The sequence below is a fragment of the Quercus lobata genome, chromosome 1 (assembly GCF_001633185.2).
Source record: "Quercus lobata isolate SW786 chromosome 1, ValleyOak3.0 Primary Assembly, whole genome shotgun sequence".
Lineage (NCBI taxonomy): Eukaryota > Viridiplantae > Streptophyta > Magnoliopsida > Fagales > Fagaceae > Quercus > Quercus lobata.
Genome location: NC_044904.1, coordinates 15,514,460 through 15,535,463, shown reverse-complemented (window position 1 = coordinate 15,535,463; position 21,004 = coordinate 15,514,460). Strand labels below are relative to the sequence as shown.

General features: G+C 34.0%; 3 protein-coding genes across 3 annotated transcripts; 2 read left to right on the top strand and 1 right to left on the bottom strand.

Annotated features, from left to right (window-relative positions):
• The first annotated feature begins 8,157 nt into the window (after nucleotides 1-8,157).
• LOC115981504 lies at nucleotides 8,158-10,230 on the top strand. Its single transcript, XM_031103736.1, has 3 exons — nucleotides 8,158-8,492; nucleotides 8,729-8,849; nucleotides 9,640-10,230. The coding sequence occupies exons 1-3, from the start codon at nucleotides 8,301-8,303 to the stop codon at nucleotides 9,810-9,812; spliced, it is 486 nt and encodes a 161-aa protein (XP_030959596.1). The 5' UTR covers nucleotides 8,158-8,300; the 3' UTR covers nucleotides 9,813-10,230.
• Nucleotides 10,231-10,614: 384 nt separating this feature from the next.
• On the bottom strand, nucleotides 10,615-14,956 carry LOC115980724 (serine carboxypeptidase-like). The gene is made up of 9 exons (XM_031102949.1): nucleotides 14,661-14,956; nucleotides 14,357-14,525; nucleotides 12,809-12,931; nucleotides 12,519-12,662; nucleotides 11,938-12,091; nucleotides 11,682-11,770; nucleotides 11,252-11,516; nucleotides 11,011-11,144; nucleotides 10,615-10,921 (listed from the first exon to the last, which is right to left on the bottom strand). Exons 1-9 carry the CDS (start codon nucleotides 14,954-14,956, stop codon nucleotides 10,799-10,801), a joined length of 1,497 nt encoding a protein of 498 aa, XP_030958809.1. The 3' UTR covers nucleotides 10,615-10,798.
• A 4,333-nt stretch (nucleotides 14,957-19,289) lies between these two features.
• Nucleotides 19,290-20,457, top strand: LOC115980734. Its single transcript, XM_031102956.1, has 2 exons — nucleotides 19,290-19,410; nucleotides 20,204-20,457. The coding sequence occupies exons 1-2, from the start codon at nucleotides 19,290-19,292 to the stop codon at nucleotides 20,374-20,376; spliced, it is 294 nt and encodes a 97-aa protein (XP_030958816.1). The 3' UTR covers nucleotides 20,377-20,457.
• The last annotated feature ends 547 nt before the right edge of the window (nucleotides 20,458-21,004 follow it).

Below are 21,004 nucleotides of genomic sequence, written 5' to 3'. Positions count from 1 at the left end.
AGGCTCATAATCTAAAATCAAATGAGCAGCTCTTAATTGTCTGTCTTCGCTTATAAATACTTTAGACCTCAACAACTTGTTGAGACCTGGTACGTTGACAAAACTTAGTCTCGGGGCGACGTGGTTTTTATCTGCAAAAGTATCTGAGAAGGAGATTACAGTTAGATCAATTGAGACTATTATCCGAGAAGACGAAATGTTAAGGCAGGGTGTAAAAAAAAAAGAGAGAAGAAGAAAAATTTTGCTAAAAAATTAAGAGTGCTAAAATCCCCTGCTAAAGGGACTAATTCTAGAAGTACCCCACCTAGCTCTCCCGCCCGAGTTGGGCAATGAAAACCGTCGTTCCACTCCCCGGAGACAATCAGGTAGTCATCCTTCATGCCCTTATTAGATTTGGGGAAACAAGATATCAGCCTGACGACCTCGAACCGGGACTTGAGATAGTTTCTCGCACTGGCGAGCTTGTGGCACTCGTATATGTGAACCACATCATGCCACGTGAGCCTTAAGCACATTTGCTTGTTGAGAGCGTCTACGTAGCCCAAGACCCTAAATAAGTTAGGGGCGCACTAATGGGGGGTCAGTCTGTGGTTAATCAAGTAGTCCCTGGATATCCTACTTATGGGAAGCATCATTCCTCCCTTTATGAAAGCGATCATAGGAAAGACGACTTCATTCACCTCTCTATTGGTATGAATTTGGTTTGGGGCACAATATGACAGGGCTACTCCCTGTGGGATGTGATATTTGGCCCTAAACCATGCCAACCGGAGAGTCAACTAGATGTTTAAATTTACCCATATGAACAAACTAAGAAGATGCGAAAGAAATTTTTTGAAGAGAAAGAAGGCCGAGGGGTTGGCCGAGGAGGAGAAGAAGAATTTAAAGAGACAGAAACTTACGAAAGTAAGTGTATTAATCTTGATCCTTTAGAAATGATCTTTCGAAAAATTTCTTAAGAACAGAGTTATAGAGTCTTAGGAACTTAGAGTATTTTGTGGGTTGGAGCACTGGGATTCTCTGGAACACTTGAAGATTTGTGAAGTAAAGAAGAAAATGAGTTCCCTCAAGCCTTTATATAGAGGGAGAAAATTAGTGGGAATACTCCCGCTCAAAATTCTAGGGAAAAATGTCAGTTGTTGGATTGATGCCTCACCATTGGATGCAGGAAACAAAATGCCGCTTGAAGTAATTAATGATGCCTCGTGGGCTACGAAGCATTAGTAGCAATTATGTAGGCTGGAGCACTGGGATTCTCTGGAACACTTGAAGATTTGTGAAGTAAAGAAGAAAATGAGTTCCCTCAAGGCTTTATATAGAGGGAGAAAATGAGTGGGAATACTCCCGCTCAAAATTCTAGGAAAAAATGTCAGTTGTTGGATTGACGCCTCACCATTGGATGTAGGAAACAAAACGCCGCTTGAAGTAATTAATGACGCATCGTGGGCTACGAAGCATTAGTAGCAATTATGAGGCACGTAAAACCGCACTCTCACATGTGTGAATCAAGGAATCAGTTGGTCTTATCTCTTAAAAATCAAAACCCCACTTTTTCTCCTCGGATGAGAGGGAAAACCAGAATTTTGAGGGACTATTGTAGGGATAAGGGTCCAAGATCATATATTGGGCCTTGGGCTTTGTTCGAGAACATTGAAAGGTCCAAGGAGGAACAAATAATTATTAGGGGTTTCAATTTAAAGTCTCATAAGTAAGGAACGAATGGAATGTGATCCGAGAAGGAACTCCTCCTTGGATATGATGAATGCAGCTCAAGTATCTATTCCACAGCAATTAGAATGACCTTTCAGAAAACTCCAATGATAAGGACATGCCTCATGAACATACGAGAAAAAAGGAAACCCAAAAATATCTAAGGAAAAGTTGCTACCACTGCATTAAATTCACTATAGCTACTTTTCTGTCCACATTTATGTGGAGCAAAACCTCTGAACAGTGCTGCCTTAGTTATCACAACTCATAGAAAGCTAAAAAGGGTGTCTAATGGAACAGGTACTCAAGTAAGGGCTCAGATAATTAACAAGTGTAGGATAAAGGTGACCCTAAGGGAGCTATATAATGTGAGAGATCCTCCATGATAAAATGATCGGAAAAATAGAGAGAGAACATTGTAGCAATCTAAATTGTCTTTATCTCCAGTTGTGATCAATTTATACAAGGTGACCTCCTCGGATTGAAAGTCTATTGGTATCAAAGTCTTTTATTTGTTTTGATCATCATTTAATTCAGTACTAACCATTGTCTAACTCACTAGGGCTTAGTTCTTTGACCCACTCTCTACAAATTTATTGTACTGGACTTATTAGGTCAAGATCCCATACATCTTAGGCTTGGACTGTAAATTTGGTCCTTACATATAATATTTTAGATTTTCAATTCAAGCCTTATGCTCATGAGATTGATTACGAACACGTTCTTATATTTGAATTTAGCCCTTTTACTAAATAAATGAATAAAAACAATTGTTTCCCCACATCGAGCCCAAGCTAATTATAAAGAATTTTGTTCATTTATAACTCTAAGATTAGTCACCTCACAGCTTAGCTCAACCACTCAATGGCCAAGCAATTAAAGTTGGTCACTAAACAACCAAATCGACCACCCCACGCCTAATCTCAGCCACTCAATAATGACAACAATCCATTGATCATTGTGTTGCTCTAGACATGGCAAAAAGGGTTAGAATTGTTTGACCTGACCTGACCCAACCCAAAAAAATTTGACCCGAACCCCATTTTTTGGACCCGAAGCAAAAACGGGTTGACCCGTGACCCGACCTGTGTTTTTTGCAGGTCAATTTGACCTGACCCGCGACCCAACTCGAACCCAAACCATTTTTTAAAACTATATTTTCTAGAATGTGTCTAGCTGAACAATAATATGATATTCATAAAAGAGACCATATATAAATAAGTAAATAATGAAACTTTAATGTATATCTCAAATTGAAATAGAATGCCAACCACAATTGATAATAGATTATAAAATTAATTTTCAAGATTATAAATTTCTTATATGTTTTTATTCTTTGTCGAATGAGTTATCCAATAAGTTTTTTGTAATTTTGTTTTATATTTTAGGATAATGATATTATGTAGAAATAAAACTTGTATATTTGTTTTACTTATCTTTGTGTTATTTTGTTTTAAATAACAATGTTAGGATTTGTATAATTTTAAAATTATTGAATAAGTATTAATAAGTTTAACTAAGTTCATTATTGATATAAGTGGTGAATTCAAAGTAATGCATTTTACATCAAGTAATTTGTTGCATGACTTTCTAAATGGTAAATACATGTTTTCTTTATTTATTTATTTTTAAAAATCAAGTGAAAAATATGGGTTAACCCGACCCAACCTACAAACCCACCCGACCCGCAACCCGATTGACCTGAACCCCTTTTTAACTTGCTTAAAATGACCCATTTATGACCCGCAACCCGTTTGACCCAACCTAAACCTAACCCGACCCACCCATTTTGCCATGTCTATGTTGCTCTAGCAAGAGAGAAAGACGTTGAGACAAAGTGCAAAATGCAAACCCCACTCCCCCCAAAAAAAAAAAAAAAATTGTTGGATTAAAGATTAAACAACAATTATGAGAGGGAAAAAAAAAAAAAAAAAAACTCATTTTGGTAAGCTATATGGTAGTTAGAGTCACCTTTGTCGATGTAAGAGCATCTCCAACAGTCACTCTATCTCTATTTTTTCTCCAAAAAAGTCACTGTTCACACAAAAAAACCCCTCCAACAGTCTCTCCATCTCCAAATTTTTTTTATAGATTTGCTATAGTAGCTATCCAGGCTTGGAGAGCTACTGTAGCTCCTCTAAACAATATCCTCCCTTAAAATATTACCCGGTTGAATAAAAAATTACTTTTTTCTCTTTCCTCCCTTTCTCTTTCTTCCTCACTCTCTTTCTCTCTTCTTTATCTCAACGACTACAAAACGCAAAATACAATCCAAACATGAAAATAAATTTTCTCATAAACCAAATGAAATCAGAAAAAAAAAAAAAAAAAAAAAAAAAATAGAGAGACCTGTTCATGCGCAAAAGAATTAATTCAGTCTCAATAATCACAACCGATTAAAATATTTAATTTTCACTCAATAATCACAACGGTAACAACAGAACTATTCCTGATCTTTTCTCTCAAACATCTCTAAACTCAGTCTCAATCAAACATTCACAACGGCTACAAACACTACAATCATTTCTCTTAAACATCTATAAACTCAAGCATAATCAAAATACAAACCCAAAAACATAATCTTAAAATCAATCAAATCATAACAATAAAAGCAAAAAAAGAAAAGAAAAAGAGATATATAGAAGCCATCTGACCCACGGTGGAGCAAAAATGAGACAACGCTTGCCTTTGTCCTTCGATCAACGATGGAGCAAGCAATCATTTGTTCTTAATTTCTCTGTTTCTTATCACTGTAGAGAGTGTTCTAGAATCAAGTAGAAATAGAAAAAGTAAAAAAAAAGAGAGAGCTAGACAAAGAATGAGAGAGCTGAAGAAAGTGAAAGTGAGATCCGGAATGAACTAGATAAAGGAAAAGAAGGGTAGATAAAGATGGGAGTGGGATAGGTGTGTGGTGGAGAACAAACCAAGAGAAAAAAAAAAAGAAACGTATGGATGTAATTAAGTTTGGAAAAATAAAATAAAAAAAGAAAGAAATTGCAATTAAGAAATGTTACCATAATATTTTCACAATAAATTTTAAGTAATGGAATGTTATTAACTAATATTGGTGAGTAAAAAAATAATTTCAATGATGGGTTCAAATTAGAACTAGTAACAATTTTCCACATAAGATTTTGATGTGATTCTTGTGAAAGTATTACGAAAAATATTGTGAATATAACATTTTTTATTGAAAAATATAATTGTTAGGAATGACTATAGGAAGAATAAATGATGATAAAAAAAGAATAAAGAATGAATGAAGAAATAATATTTAAATGAGATAGAGAAAAGGATAGAGAGTTTGTTGGAAAGTGTATTTGAAAAAGTAAGTAGGCAAAGGTAAAATGAACTGTTCACTCTCCAAACAATATAAAAATTTGAAGAGGCTGCTAGAGATGCTCTAACTAGCAATTGTTTTGGCTAGTTACAAGCTAGGCCAATTTTTTGGATTAGAAATCAAAATTTAGTTTAGCTAACTAGATCATGACTATTAGGATATTTAGTGTTAGGCTAAATTTCGTATAAAAATTTTTAGTTGTAATTGAATAATGTCATTGTAATAATATTTCAATTTCAATTTCAATTCTAATTGTACAGTGTTATTAAGGATAATGTTCAGATAAAAGCTATCCAAATTGCTTAAAAAAATGAATTTCAATTGAGTGAGTTTGCCTTGTCGAGCAAGCTATCAAGAGAGTTTGATAGATGCCAAAAACTAAGTACACATAAAGTTTCTAATGTAACTCGGTTGGGCAAGTATGTTAAGGAAAGTCTATTTCTATCGTTTTCACAATTAATTTATAGCCAATCAAGCCTCAATTGTGACACTTACATGAACAAAATCAAAACCCTAAAATCATTATGGAGGCTAAGACTATCTATTTCCATTGAGAGAAAACCTACATAACTTGCTTACCTTAACCCTTTCCAAATTGATTTGCTCTTGAGAGGAGATTCCATCAAAACACCTTGGTCATTAATAGCCTGTTTGGAAGTTTAGAGAAGGAGGAAAGTAGAGGAGAGTAGAGGGGAGGAGAGTAGTGAGGAGGAGAGTAGAGGGGAATGGTTCCCCTCCACCTTATTTGAATGTTTTTATAATTTGTAAAGGGGAAGGGAGTAAGTAGCCCTTCCCCTTGTTTGGATGTTTTAAAATTAGGATGGAGAGGAGAGAAAATGATTAAAATAGACAAATTTACCCTTATTTGAAAATGGACTTGCAACATTGGCCTATTATTAATTTAGAAAGGGTAAATTGAGAAATTTATCTAGTTAATAATTTATTTACTCTACTCTTCCTCCGAATCTCTTCAATTTGGGGGAATTAAAAATGAGGGGTTAGAGGTGGTTGAAACCCCTCCAAACTCCTCTCTCTCATTCCTTAAAAAACTTCCAAACAAGGGAATTGAATTACTCTCCCTCCCTCTACTCTATTGCCCCCCCTTTTTTAAACTTCCAAACATGCCATAATTGTGTATTAGATTATTGCTAGAAACAATAGAGGCAATTACAAACCTTCAAGAAGCAAAGAGATTGGCTTTGCAGTTAGCGATAGACCTATGTCATTAGATTGCTTTGAAGAGAACCGGCTCGTGTAGCCTTGTTGTAGCATGATCAGGGAGCTTAGATACAAGTGTATTACCTATACAAGAGGTTTTGTAATTTGTATTGTATCACACTTATCTTTTAAGTGGATTTGGCCAATTGAGCGTGGCCTTAAAGTGTTTTTCTTATTTAGATTTTTACTTTATAAACAATTCATCGTGTTTAGACACATGAGTTGTGGTTTGATTCCGATTTATCGTTTGTCCATATCATGCATGAAAACAGTTAATTAACTACTTGAATAATTGATTGTGAATTTGATAATACTATCAGTAAGCTGTGTGTAAGAGGTCTAAATGTAACTTCATTAACAATATATATTTCTTCAATGGCCAAAATTTAAATACAATATTTAGGTAGTGTTCCTTAGGTTCTGTTATTAAAATTCAGCCTCAATAAAAAAAAAAAAAAAAAAAAAAATCAGCTATGTGGTTTTTATTTTTTCATATGATGGAAGTGTACTTTTAATTAAGTATAGTCATATGGCTAAATTTTAAAAAGAGAATCTAAGGAATTACACCTAAATAATGTATTTAAATCTTACCCTTCTTCTATTATATAATTGTTCTATTGTGTAAATCACAAGTTGAGTATCATCAAACAAAGAGTTAAAAAAAAAAAAAAAAAAAAAACTTTAATCTCCTTGTTTATTACCATCAAAGCTAGGGGTGTGCAGAAAACCCACCGACCCGCCAAACCCGACCCAACCCAACCCGACCCACCGGGTTGGATCGGTTTTTTAGGTTTGGTGGGTTGGGTTAGGTTATAAAAAAAAAAATTTATAGCGGATCGGGTTGGGTTTGGGTCATAAAATTACAAACCCACCAAACCCAACCCGACCCACCATATTTAATATATATTTAAAATATATTTTATATTTAATAAATTTTTAAAAGAAAAATCAATTGTAGGGCACTTATATATATATTTAAATATATATTATATATTTAATAATTTAAAAAAAAAAACCAGCTGTAGAGCAACATTTTCTCAATTCCTCCTACTAATACTAATTTAATATATATAAAAAATATATTATATAATTAATAAATTTTTTTAAATAACCAATTCTTCCTATCCTATATAAAAGCCAATTAGTTTACACAAATCCTAATAAATTACTATTATTGTTTAGTCATTAGTGTTGAGCCTTTATGGAGTTACATTGATACTAATCTTTAAATTTTTTTAATATATTAATATTAATATTTTTTTTACTCAATTTAACAATAAAAATAATAAAAATTTGTCAAACCCATGGGTTCAACCCGACCCAACCCGATCCATGTGGGTTGGGTTGGACTTATGTGATGGGTTGGGTTGGGTTGAATTTTTTTGGACCCACCACGGTGGGTTGGGTCAAAAAATCCCATCAACCCGACCCAACCCAACCCATGCACACCCCTAATCAAAGCAAACTAAATTAAACATTTGATCCCTAAAGTTTATGATTGTTTTGATTTTGATCTTTTAAGTTTAGATTTTTTATTTTGGTCCACCGAGTTTGATTATGTTTTTTAAATTGTAATTATGTTTATGTCCATGACCATGGCTAACAGAACAGTTAAAAAAGAAAAGTAATGCCGTTTTATTGGCACTTAACGATTAGATCAATTGCATAGACGGATAGAAGGACCAATTTAAAAATAAAATCAAACTTTTTATTTTGAGAAGGAAAAAAAAAATCAAACTTTTTTTTTGAGAAGGAAAAAAAAAAAAAAAAATCAAACTTTTGTTGATAACCTAAAATGAAAAAATTTTCAGAACTTTTAAAGCACCAAAAATGAACAATTTACTAGTGGTGTATGTTTCGCATAATAGAGGCGGGGAAAAATAAATGGGTTACTTATAATGGCAAAGACAAGAAGCCCAAACCTAGTACCAGTCCAAATTTCCTTGTTCGTTTTCCATAGAGAGTTCAAGTTTCAAGTTTCAACAAACCCTTTTGAGTCTGAGAGGTAGAAACCCATCCAAAAAAAGAAGCAATGGAAGGTGAGAAACCAACAACGCTAGTGTGCACAGTGTTAGCCATAAACCACACCAACTTATGCTACAGGGTCTGCGCTGTCTGTGAGAGGACTCGCCCTGACAACGATCCCACTTCTCTCTGCAAATTCTGCAACTTCAATGCCTTCAACTCCGTCTCCCCTGCTTCCAAACGCCTCTTCCGTGTCCTTGTAAGTCACTTCCCAAACCAATTTCCTCTCTGTTTCCATTGAAATTACTTTCTCCAGAAAATTAGTTTCTATTTTGTGGAAATGGGGTTCCAAGAGAATTGTGTTTGTTTCAACAGAATAAAACATATCGATTTTATGCTTTCTTGGAAAAAATTTCAATTTTTGGAAATATGGGGTTTCAAGAATTTCCTTTTTTTAATAACAAAATGTTGGGTTTTATTGGATTGGTTTGGTAGATGTCAATAGCATCAGATACAAAGGTGTTCACGGTGATATGCTTTGACAGAATGGCTAAAGTTATTTTTGGGTGCTCTGCTGATGAGTTCTTTGACTTTGCCAAGCTTCATCCTTTTGCTGGTAACCTCATTTCCTCACTGAAATTTTCATCATTAATTTTTAAGATAAAATAATGTCTTCACTATTTTAGCAACTAGCAAGTAGCCGCATGAATAGTTTTATCTGGTACATGTTTATGAAATCATGGTGAAACATATAATGCCTTTATTTTGTATATTTTTCTTTTTTCTATTTTGGTCTTTTTGCGGTAAGTGCCTTGTGTTTTGGTAGATAGCTTGTTGAAATCGAGGGTAAATTGGGTTCCTAATATAGCCACAAAAGCCTAGTCTTGTTTAAGCTTTTCTTTATTCCAATTACTTCTGCAAGTTTTTCTAGGTAATCTTAATGGAAGTTTTTACCTTCCCTTTCGACTGGTGAGGAGATGCAATCTTAGTGTTTCAAAGAATCAGTATTTTACTTAGTTGCGGTGTCTTGGACAATTGGTTTTTAGTTTTCCCATGGATCATATTTTGCTGTCATATTCAAGCAAGTTGCTCTGCGATCATCACCTGGAATTCATTTTTGCACTTTAGTAGTTTAGTCTTCCATAAAAGTCTCCATGAGATTTAGGCTCCGTTTGATATGTAAGTTTAAATACATGTTTTTAATTTTTAAACAATATTACACATATTTGCACACACTTTTTCACCTACACGTATTTCCAAAAAAATTAAAAACTGTTATTTAAACACATGTACCAAACGAGCCCTTAACCTCCTTAGCATATGCCCCATCTTGGTAGAATTATTTGATAGTTGAGGTGCACCAAACATGACCATGTCCAGATTTTTTTTTTGAATTTTTTATGCAGCTGTATCTGCTAGTAGAATTCTTGAGGGAGAGATGTTTAAAATGACACTGTCCAAACCAAAGAATGGTAATGCACAACATCTGCGAGTTGTTTCCATTGTTCCATTGAGAACAGGTTTTCAGCCAGCAATTGAGACATTAAGAAAATTATATGGAAAACGAGTTGGTTGTTAACTGTTTTCGCTTATTGTATCTATCACTGGGACTTCTATGTACTTATCTAAGGTTGAAGGACTCTGTCATTTCGTCTTATACTTGGGAGGGCTGGTTTAGATGCCTTGTCTCAGTGTTAGAGGGATTTAAGAAAAACAAAAGCCAAAATCAAAAAAGAAGAAGCAAGATTTACTCAGTGGCTGTTTCTCACAGGTATTTAGACTGGGATTGTTGATGATTTTGTGATCAAATTAGTTTCTAATGTATGAGACCTCATATTTGGGTTGCAAATCATGACGAGATACAAGCATATATGATAAAACTACAATTTTCTCCCCTCTTAATGAGATCCAGTCTTTGTACAAATTATAATCAAAGACCATATATCATGTTCAACTGAGTTTTAGTTAATGTAGATGCCAGAGTAAATCAATGACTAGAACCATGGCGTCTTCTTCTCGATTTGTTGAAGTTGAGAACTTGCATTTTTTAAATGCTTACAAATTCATAATTGTGCCATATGGAATCAAGGGCTTTCTCTTGGCATCATCAATTATTTTCTTATAATTTTGATCAATTGTAACTGAAATTCTGCTATAGGTTGTTTATAGCAGGTCCTGCTATAAGTTGATGTTACAGACTGTGTGTCTTCCAATAACACCAGAATTTCCAAGCTCTTATTTTATACACACGTAATGATCTCATAAATCAAGCAATCGTTATCATTTTGTGCAAACTATGCCCATTATGAATATGACAGTATTTATAGCCCAAATTAATATATAGCATATGATGGTAAACGTGAGTATTCACTGAACATTCATATGTGTAAAAGAATCTTTATGTTCCATTCTAGCAATAAAATATTTTAAGGAGTTGTTGAAAATAACAACCTTGTGGTCACTGGAGGACAAACATGTCACAACTAGTCCTACCCAGACACCATTCCTGAAACCCATAAATATAGGCACAAGCTAAGAAAGATTATGCCGGGTTCATTGAGGCCATCACTTGGGAGAACCCCTATGTTTTGCCTTAGACTTCGTTAATTTCCCTTTCATCCACCTCCTCAGCATTTGTAGTGATACATTGGGCTGATCCATTGGAACCAAATGACCAGCATCACAGACCTATGTGTTGCGACATGGAACAAAGTTTGGCAAATTAGGACAGAGAGAGAGAGAGAGAGAGAGAAGGAGAGAGAGAGAGAGAGAGAGACCTTGAGGAAAGTGAGAGGCCCATGGCTCTTGAGCAATCCTGCTTCTGCACCATCAACTACAAATGGAACAGTTGGGGATGCCTCATACTGTTTCTGTCCTGACCATTCAAGGGCTTGAACCCACCGTGAATTCCCTGTTGAGAGAGAAAGGAATCAATTAGATATACTAAGAAAAACAAGCACTACATTCCTTAAGGTGTTTATTTCAAGTTCCTACTTCTGTTGATCCAAAGAGGCTTACCCAGCCAATTGCACATGAGGTCATACTCCCCAGCATACACAAGCACCTTGATTCCATCCTCCAGAAGAGCAGGAATACCTACTGCAAGATTCTTTGCCCAGTCAGTTCTCATGGCTTCATATACTGGACCACTGCATGAAACGAATGTTATGTTCCCAACCCCTAGAGCATTCCTAACTAACTCCTTGTTCAGGAATTTCACCATGGTCGAGAAATCATAACAATTGTCATAGGTTGCGATGCATTTCTTTCTAATATCATAGGACTGCAGATCAAAGATATAACAAGTTTTTGATCAAAGTTGAAAAGCATTTTATCACAATGTAATGATTTCGTAACAACTACAAAGTTGAAAAGTTGAAAAGCATTTTTTATCTCAATGTAATGATTTCGTAACAACTACAAAATGATAGTTGTTTTGTCTTCTTACATTTATACCAGCGTTGATTCTTAAAATCTGATCCAATAATTCTGCGCAAGTGTCGAATGAAGTATTACAAGCTTTTCCGCCATAAGTGCCTGACAATGCAGTTCCATATGATTGATCAATGGATAATGATAGAGTAGATGCAAATTTATTAAATCTGCTTGTAGGTCATAAAAGTTACAGAAATCAGTAATCTTTGAAAGTCATATGATGTTGTACCTACATGAAAATAAGAATGGGAAGTAATTAGAAAAATTACCACACTCTTTTACCGCCTGTTCACATTGTGGCAATTTCATCTTGTTAACCCAATTGTAATCATCATTATTAAGTAACTTCATTTCCAGTGCATAGTCAGTGTATGATTTGTACTGGATTTCTGGATTGGTTAGCCCATTACCAATAGCAAATCCCTGTTGGAGCATATGAGTTAAATATCTGATAAAGTGGGACTAAAGCAAGTAACTCTGGTTAAATCTACCACCGAGAGGGGTGGCTTGGTGGTTTGGGTGTGTGATTGCTGCTATGAGGTCCCTAGTTCGAGCCCGAGCAGGTACTTGGGGAGGAATGTGGGAATCCTCTTGCAGCTAGCCTCTGGCTGCTAGTTCTCTCGTGGTGCTAGGGTGAGGTCTATGGTCACCCTGAATCACAGTAATTATGACTCAATCTAACATTCCCTAGCGGAGGAAGGGGGTGCCCCTATGGTCACGCTAAGGGGGGGTGAGTCATAATGGTTGCCCCCGCCTCTCCTTCTTCCATTCATAATAATTAAAAAAAAAAGAAAAAAAAAAGAAAAAAGAAAAAGAAGAAGAAGAAACTCTGATTAAATCTAAGAGCTACCTTCAACTTTAAATGATTTCCTTCCTTTGCTTTGTTTCCTTGGTGAATCCGAGTAGCTAATGCTGGAATGAGGTGCCCAGCATATGATTCTCCTGTTATGTAGAATTTATTTTTAGCAAATTGAGGATGCTCCTTGAAAAATGCCTGAAACAATGTAGAAAAGTTTGCGAATCTTTAGCTCAGAAACCTGTCCTGACAAATTCCAGTCACATGTAATCAAGCATGAATGCATGAATATTCATGTTTCTTTTTTCATGGAAACACAAATACACATGGGAAAGAAAACAGACCTGCAAAAAGTCATACAAGTCATTGCTAATTCCGACTTCATCACTGCGAATATCACTCGTATTATTAGCAGTGTAACTGAAGCCGGTTCCTGTAGGCTGGTCCACAAACATAATGTTTGATACCTGAGAAAAGAGAATAAAATTTTTATTATTTTATTGAGTAGCTTGAAAAGTATGTACATCAGGAAAGGTTTTGACAATGTTGAGCCCGCTTTGTAAAAAGCTGACTGTATGGAATCTATAAGTGTTATACTAGCATGAAATTTAAAGTTTTTTTAGTTACAGGTTAACAACATGGAGGAATTTGAACCTTGAATATTTTTATTGGAAACACTAAAATGTACCAATCAATTAAAATTTAAAGTTTTAATATACTACGAAGCAATTGATGTTCTCGTTTGTCCAAATAAAATATCATAAAGAAAGCCTCTGAATCAACTTTGTTGAATAAAAGGATTATAAATTTTCAGTATATTCTTAAATTTTATCAAAGTTTTGCTATTAACATATAGTAGCAACTAACAATTGCAATATATATACATGCGCGCGCGTTCAATTGGCCTATAATTTCTCTTTTTTTTTGGGTGATTTTTATAATTTCTCTTTTAAAAGATGGAAGATTCAGTTTTATTTATTTATTTATTTATTTTTTTTAGAAACATCCTTTTGGGAAAAAGTTTTTCTTCAATACATTATACATTGTCTCATAAAACTATTTATGTATATTTTTTAAACAAGTCATATAACTCATTAAATAAGTCATGTAACAAAATGTACACATGTATGGTTTTATCAGTTGTCATGCTTTCCTCCAACTTTTTCTATCCTTTGTTGCTTGGGATTTGTTTTAACTAAAATAATAATGTAACATACTTATGACTTTAGAGTTAGAAAAGTAAAATGATAGAAAATGAGGGAGAGGAAAAAAATAGGGGAGTTAGAAGAGATTTTAGTTTTCTTTCATGGGGTTTGGTTTGGACCAAGGTGGAAAGTGCAAGAATGAAAAACTCTTTTGTTATGATAGAAAATATTGTTGGTAGAAATTTATTCTCATTTCCTTATTAAATAATTTTTTATATAAATATTTTATTAGGAAAAAACACTTAGAGTTGGGTATAAAAAATCATACCAAACGTTAACTCAAGTGAAACAAAAATATAGAAATATAGAAGGAGAGAGAGTTAGGGGCTAATGTTAAACATTGGGGGAAGGAGTGGGGGCAGAATGGAAATTACCATCAGACCCCATTTTCTTTCCTATTTTAACTCTCCTTTTTCTATCCTTTCTATTTTCACTCCAATCAATTAGACCCTTATAAATACCATTTCTCTCTTTCTTTCTTTTTTCCTCACTATTGCCTGAAAGCTTAAAGAACATTTCAATAATATTTTATTTCCAGAAATCTATCCAGGAACATTTCATGGTATGAGTCTAAGAGATTTTTGTATAACTTGTAAGGAAATTATGCAAAATGCAGATACAAATTATGCTGCAATAGAAAATACTAGCTGATTTTCTAGCTTATTGAATTATATATTCAGTACATACCATGTCCCAGCCATAGTTATTCCACTCTAGAGACAAGTTGTTTGTAATGTGGAAAGGACCATTTTCAAAGAACAGAGCCATTTCACTGCCACACCCTGGCCCTCCAGTCAACCATATGACAACAGGGTCTTTCTTCTTGTTCCGTGATTCGAAGAACAAATAAAACATCCTGCATATATTAAATAACCCCTCGAAATCATTATTAAAAAAAAATATTGGAACTATGTATATTCCCAATATAACAACAATCAAACCAAGTAAAAGTCAAGGAACTAATTTATATGAACAACATTGTAAGGCCCACCTTGCTGCTTTGGAATGTGGAAGACTATAATAACCAGCATGGTGACCAAGATCTTCAACTGAAACGCCAGAATTATTCAGAGAAGGAAAACAAAACGATTTCTCTACAATCTTTGGGGCAACAAATGAAGGGTCAGGGGATGCAATGTTAATGGAGTCCGTAGGGAACAAGTTGAGGCTTCTTATGAGCTTTTCTGCTAAGCGATGGTGGTTGTTTGCATGTTTTGCACATGAGAATGGTGAAGTGAGAAGAAGTAAGAGAAAAGAGAGAGAGAGTTCAATGAAAGTTGATGCCATTGTAATTCGTAACGTATCAAAAGTTTAGAGTATGGAATAGTGGGGATTTATAGTGTTTTGGTTAGGCATTTTGGTAACATAAAAGCGCGTTTTCAAAACTTAAAATTTTGTTTCACAACAGTAACTTCTCGTAATTTTTTTTTACGCACACTCATTTTAAACCAAAAATTCTGTTTTGCAACAACTCCTCATAAGTTTTTTTATAAACACTTGTTTTAAACTAGAAATACCGTTTTGCAACAGCTTGTACAACCCATGAACAAACTTGGCAAATAAAGCTGAAAGAAAGGTGGAGTGGGAAATGTATATAATTCCATGTTAAAAAAAAATTATAATAAAAAATGTCTAATGCTATATATATAGTTTGATATGGTCGAAGGTAAATAAGGCTGAAAGAAAGGTGGAGTGGGAAATGTATATAATTCCATGTTAAAAAAATCATAATAAATGTCTAATATATACTATATATAGTTTACAGCAAGCAATAGATGCATCTTAGTTGGAACCTCATGGAGTGTGTTATTGCCCCATGAGCAAAGATTATCTATGTACGCTAAAATATATAATTCTATATACACACTTGTAAGGACCTGGTTTAGACTTTTAGCCCAACAAGTATATGGACTTAAGCCCAAAAAAGCCCAAAACCATAAATTTGTAGAGAATGGGTTGGAAAACTAGGCTTTAGTGAATCAGATAACAGAAAAATAGATTTTGATGGCAAAGGGAGAAAGATAACAAAAGTTTATTAAGGAACTACGTTCTCGGATTGGTCCAAGGACACTGATTCTTAAATATTTGCTCTTAAAACTTTGTTACAGGTCTGTTCCCCAGTTTTTGATGGTGTTTTTCTCTCCTTTCCCCCCCCCCCCTCTTCCTTATGGGGGGTCTCTCACATTATATAGCCCTCTTTGAGCCATCTTGATCCTACATTTGTTGATCATCTGAGCCCTTACTTGATTACCTGTCCCATCAGACACTCTCTTTGGTTTTCTGTGAGTTGCGTTCACTAAGGCAGCATTGTTCAGAGGCCCTCTCTACATAAATGCGGCCAGAAAAGTAACTGTAGTGCATTTAATGCGCTGGTAGTAGCTTTCATTTAGATATTTTTGAGTTTCCTTCCTTCTCGCATGTTTATGAGACACATTCCTATCACTGGAGCTTTTTGGAGGGTTACCTTAATTGCTGGAATACATACTTGAGCTACATTCATCATATTCGAGGAGGAGTTCCTCCTCGGACCATCTTCCATTCGTTCTTCACTTATGAGACTTTAACTGAGAACCCCTGATAACTATTTGCCTCTCCTCGGACCATTCAGCGTCCTCGGACAAAAGTCCAAGACCCAACATATTATTCTGAGCCTTTATCCCTACAACACTTATTAATAATAAATTTATATTAATAACCATCATAATTATAATTTTCATATTTAAACCAAAAAAATATAAATAAAAGAGGGATAAAAATTATATTATATTAAATTACTTTTGATTGACGTAATGATATTTTGTCACATAAGTTTTTGAAGTCTCAGAATTTTACATGTTAATATACTAATAAGTGTATATATATATATATATATATATATTCAGTTTAAACTCTATTCTATATGTAGGTTTCACTTAGTTCAACTAGTAAATCTCTTGTCCTTAAATAAGAGATTTGGAGTTCGAACCCTGCCTACACCAAATATTGATTGGTGTTTTGGCCTAGTGATAAAGAGCAACTATTATAGAGTGAATGTCATAAGTTGAAATTTTATCATATTTATCAAAATAATTCTATATATTTAAAATCTCAATTAGAATCTTGACACATCATGTTTTCTTTAAAGGGGTTGTCTCACCTCCGGTTTAGAAATCTCAAGTTTCCTTCCATTTTTAAATAGATAATTGAAGTGTGGAAAAAAAGTGATCCAACAGTTAGAAAAAGCCAACAATTTCTCATCTCTTGAGCCAAACTGATCTGCAACTTCACCTAAAACCACCCTACCACCACCGACCAAAAATCCACCATACAACACAAATCATGGTTACCCGCATCACAAATCCACCATGGTGACCCATGATTCCGCCAAGTCTGCAACCCATACTTAGACATGAAAATCAGTTGTTCAACAAAAGACCAATGCTTTTGGTCCTACCTTGGATTGCCACTGGCCATCGTTCCTTCGATGTTGATCATTGATGGGAAATGTGGTGTAAAGAATAGAGAGAGGTGATCTATAGAAGAGCAAGGCAATGGTTATGAAGATCTGTCTCAAATTCATCGTTGCCTTGTTAAGGTGTTGTTCCCTAGTGATGGCTACGATGGTTAATTTTCTCCCATTGTCAACTATTGGCCCAAGTCTGATGGAGTCCTTGCCTTTTTCCTCCACTTTTTGGGTCTGTTTGAATACCGCTTATTGCTGAAAACTGAAAATTGAAAACACTGTAGCAAAATAATTTTTAAATATCTGAATAGTGCAGTGGGACCCAGTTTTAAAGTTATTTTTGCTGAAAAAAGTACTTGCGGGTCCCGTGAACAGTGCACGGGACTCACAGAAAAACAACGCAAATGTGCAACGCAAGCTCAAAAACGCTATCCAAACTCCACCTTTATTGCAAAAGAGGTTTTCTTTTATTTTTGAAACCACACGTTGCTTATTTTTCTAATTGATGGATCATTTTTTTTTTTTTTTTTTTTGTGTGGTTAAAATGCAAAACTGACTCTCGAACTTTCTTCAAATTTCATTTTAGTACTCTAACTTTGCTTTTGTTCATTTCAGTCCTTTAAGTTTCATATTTATTCAATTAAGGCTTTCCGTTAACTTTTGTTAAATTTTATTTTTTTTTAAAATATGGAAAATATTTTTCAATCATTAATTGAATATTTTTAATTTAAAAAATTTGAAGAAAAATTTATAAAATTGAAAAATTAACCACAACATATAACAAAACTTGATGGAAAGCCTTAATTGAATAAAATTGAAAGTTAGAGGATTAAAATAAACAAAAGAAAAGTTAGAGGACTGAAATAAAATCTGAAGAAACTTAGAAGGTCAGTCTTGCATTTTACCTTTTTTTTTTCACATGTCACTAATTTATTTAAGGGTTTGGCTTACCTCCAATATTTTTTTAACTGGAATCTCCTTTTGTTTTAATAAATTAAAATAATAAATGAAATAAGCCTTTCACAATCATCATTATTATACTTCCACAAAAACTAAACATGAAAATCACAATAACAAACTACAAAATTTGTACTAAAATTATAAACTTTGACACTTTCATTGACGATAACTCTTAAACAGGTATTGGAAAAATTAAATTTGAACTCATAATGGAGATTAAATTATAAACTTACTATTGCAATCAAATTTAACAAAAGATTGAAATAATTAAAAAAAAAAACCAAAAATTACCTCTCAAATTGCCCCCAATAGTTTCAGAATCCATTAGATCCTATGCAGATTCAAAAATTGTCCAACAATAATGAAATGAATCAAAGGAGATTTGACAATTCTAGGTCACATGATATGATCATTCTTTGTTGCTTAGCCACCAAATAGGTGAATATTTATTGTTGTTTAGTCACCAATTAAGTAATTCAATAAAAAATAGAGAAACAAAAGATACCAATTTTAAATTCATTCTTCAAACGTTACACCAGCAAAATCATTAGAGAGAGAGAATTACAGAGAGACAGTGACAAAATTGGTAAATCTGCCAGACAAAATATGATTTTGAATAGCATATTCCGTGCTTAGTTTCAGCCTTTGTGTGTTCTCTTTGAGTTTGAGAGAAGTGGATGAAAGAGGTTGTGCGAGAGTGGTTGGTGTTTTAGGGTTTCAAAGAAGCGGATGAGAGAGGTGCGTGAAAGTAGCTTTTTAAAATAAAATGTAAAATAAAAAGAAAAAGAAAATAGTTGTGGTGTGAAAAATTGTGGGAGCTTCAAAAAAAGTCAACAAATAGTCAAATACTTAAGTTTTATAATCTATATATATATATATATATATATATGAGAAACTGTTACATCATCCACTAACTAAATAAAAGGTAGAGATTAAAACTCACTATCATTTGTCATTGTGTATTTAAAAGAAAATGAAACTTCCAATTAAAAAAAATACTAGAGGTAAGTCAAACCCTTTATTTAAAAATAGGAGGAAAAATGAGATTTCTAAACTGGATGTGAGCCACTCCCTTCTTTAAATTGCGTTTGTTTCTACAGAATAAAACATATCGATTTAATGCTTTATTGGAAAATTTTTCAGTTTTTGGAAATGGGGTTTCAAGAATTTCCTTTTTTTAATAACAAAATGTTGGGTTTTATTGGATTGGTTTGGTAGATGTCAATAGCATCAGATACAAATGTGTTCACGGTGATATGCTTTGACAGAATGGCTAAAGTTATTTTTGGGTGCTCTGCTGATGAGTTCTTTGACTTTGCCAAGCTTCATCCTTTTGCTGGTAACCTCATTTCGTCACTGAAATTTTCATCATCAAAGCAATTTTAAGATAAAATAATGTCTTCACTATTTTAGCAACTAGCAAGTAGCCGCATGAATAGTTTTATCTGGTACATGTTTATGAAATCATGGTGAAACATATAATGCCTTTATTTTGTATATTTTTCTTTTTTCTATTTTGGTCTTTTTGCGGTAAGTGCCTTGTGTTTTGGTAGATAGCTTGTTGAAATCGAAGGTAAATTGGGTTCCTAATATAGCCACAAAAGCCTAGTCTTGTTTAAGCTTTTCATATTCCAATTACTTCTGCAAGTTTTTCTAGGTAATCTTAATGGAAGTTTTTACCTTCCCTTTCGACTGGTGAGGAGATGCAGGCTTAGTGTTTCAAAGAATCAGTATTTTACTTAGTTGCGGTGTCTTGGACAATTGGTTTTTAGTTTTCTCATGGATCATATTTTGCTGTCATATTCAAGCAAGTTGCTCTGCGATCATCACCTGGAATTCATTTGTGCACTTTAGTAGTTTAGTCTTCCATAAAAGTCTCCATGAGATTTAGGCTCCGTTTGATATGTAAGTTTAAATACATGTTTTCAATTTTTAAATAACATTACAAATATTTTATAGACTTTTTCACCCACACGTATTTCCAAAAAAGCTAAAAACTGTTATTTAAACACATGTACCAAACGGGCCCTTAACCTCCTTAGCATATGCCCCATCTTGGTAGAATTATTTGATAGTTGGGGTGCACCAAACATGACCATGTCCAGAATTTTTTTTTTGAATGTTTTAGGCAGCTGTATCTGCTAGTAGAATTCTTGAGGGAGAGATGTTTAAAATGATACTGTCCAAACCAAAGAATGGTAATGCACAACATCTGCGAGTTGTTTCCATTGTTCCATTGAGAACAGGTTTTCAGCCAGCAATTGAGACATTAAGAAAATTATATGGAAAACGAGTTGGTTGTTAACTGTTTTCGCTTATTGTATCTATCACTGGGACTTCTATGTACTTATCTAAGGTTGAAGGACTCTTGTCATTTCGTCTTATACTTGGGAGAGCTGGTTTAGATGCCTTGTCTCAGTGTTAGAGGGATTTAAGAAAAAACAAAAGCCCAAACAAAAAAAAGAGGCAAGATTTACTCAGTGGCTGTTTCTCACAGGTATTTAGACTGGGATTGTTGATGACTTTGTGATCAAATTAGTTTCTAATGTATGAGACCTCATCTTTGGGATGCAAATCATGATGAGATACAAACATATATGATAAAACTACAATTTTCTCCCCTCTTAATGAGATCCAGTCCTTGTACAAATTACAATCAAATACCATATTTCATGTTCAACTGAGTTTTAGTTAATGTAGATGCCAGAGTAAATCAATGACTAGAACCATGGTGTCTTCTTCCCGATTTGTTGAAGTTGAGAACTTGCATTTTTTAAATGCCTACAAATTCATAATTGTGCCTTATGGAATCAAGGGCTTTCTCTTGGCATCATCTATTATTTTTCTTATAATTTTGATCAATTGTAACTGAAATTCTCCTATAGGTTGTTTATAACGGGTCCTGCTATAAGTTGATGTTACAGACTCTGTGT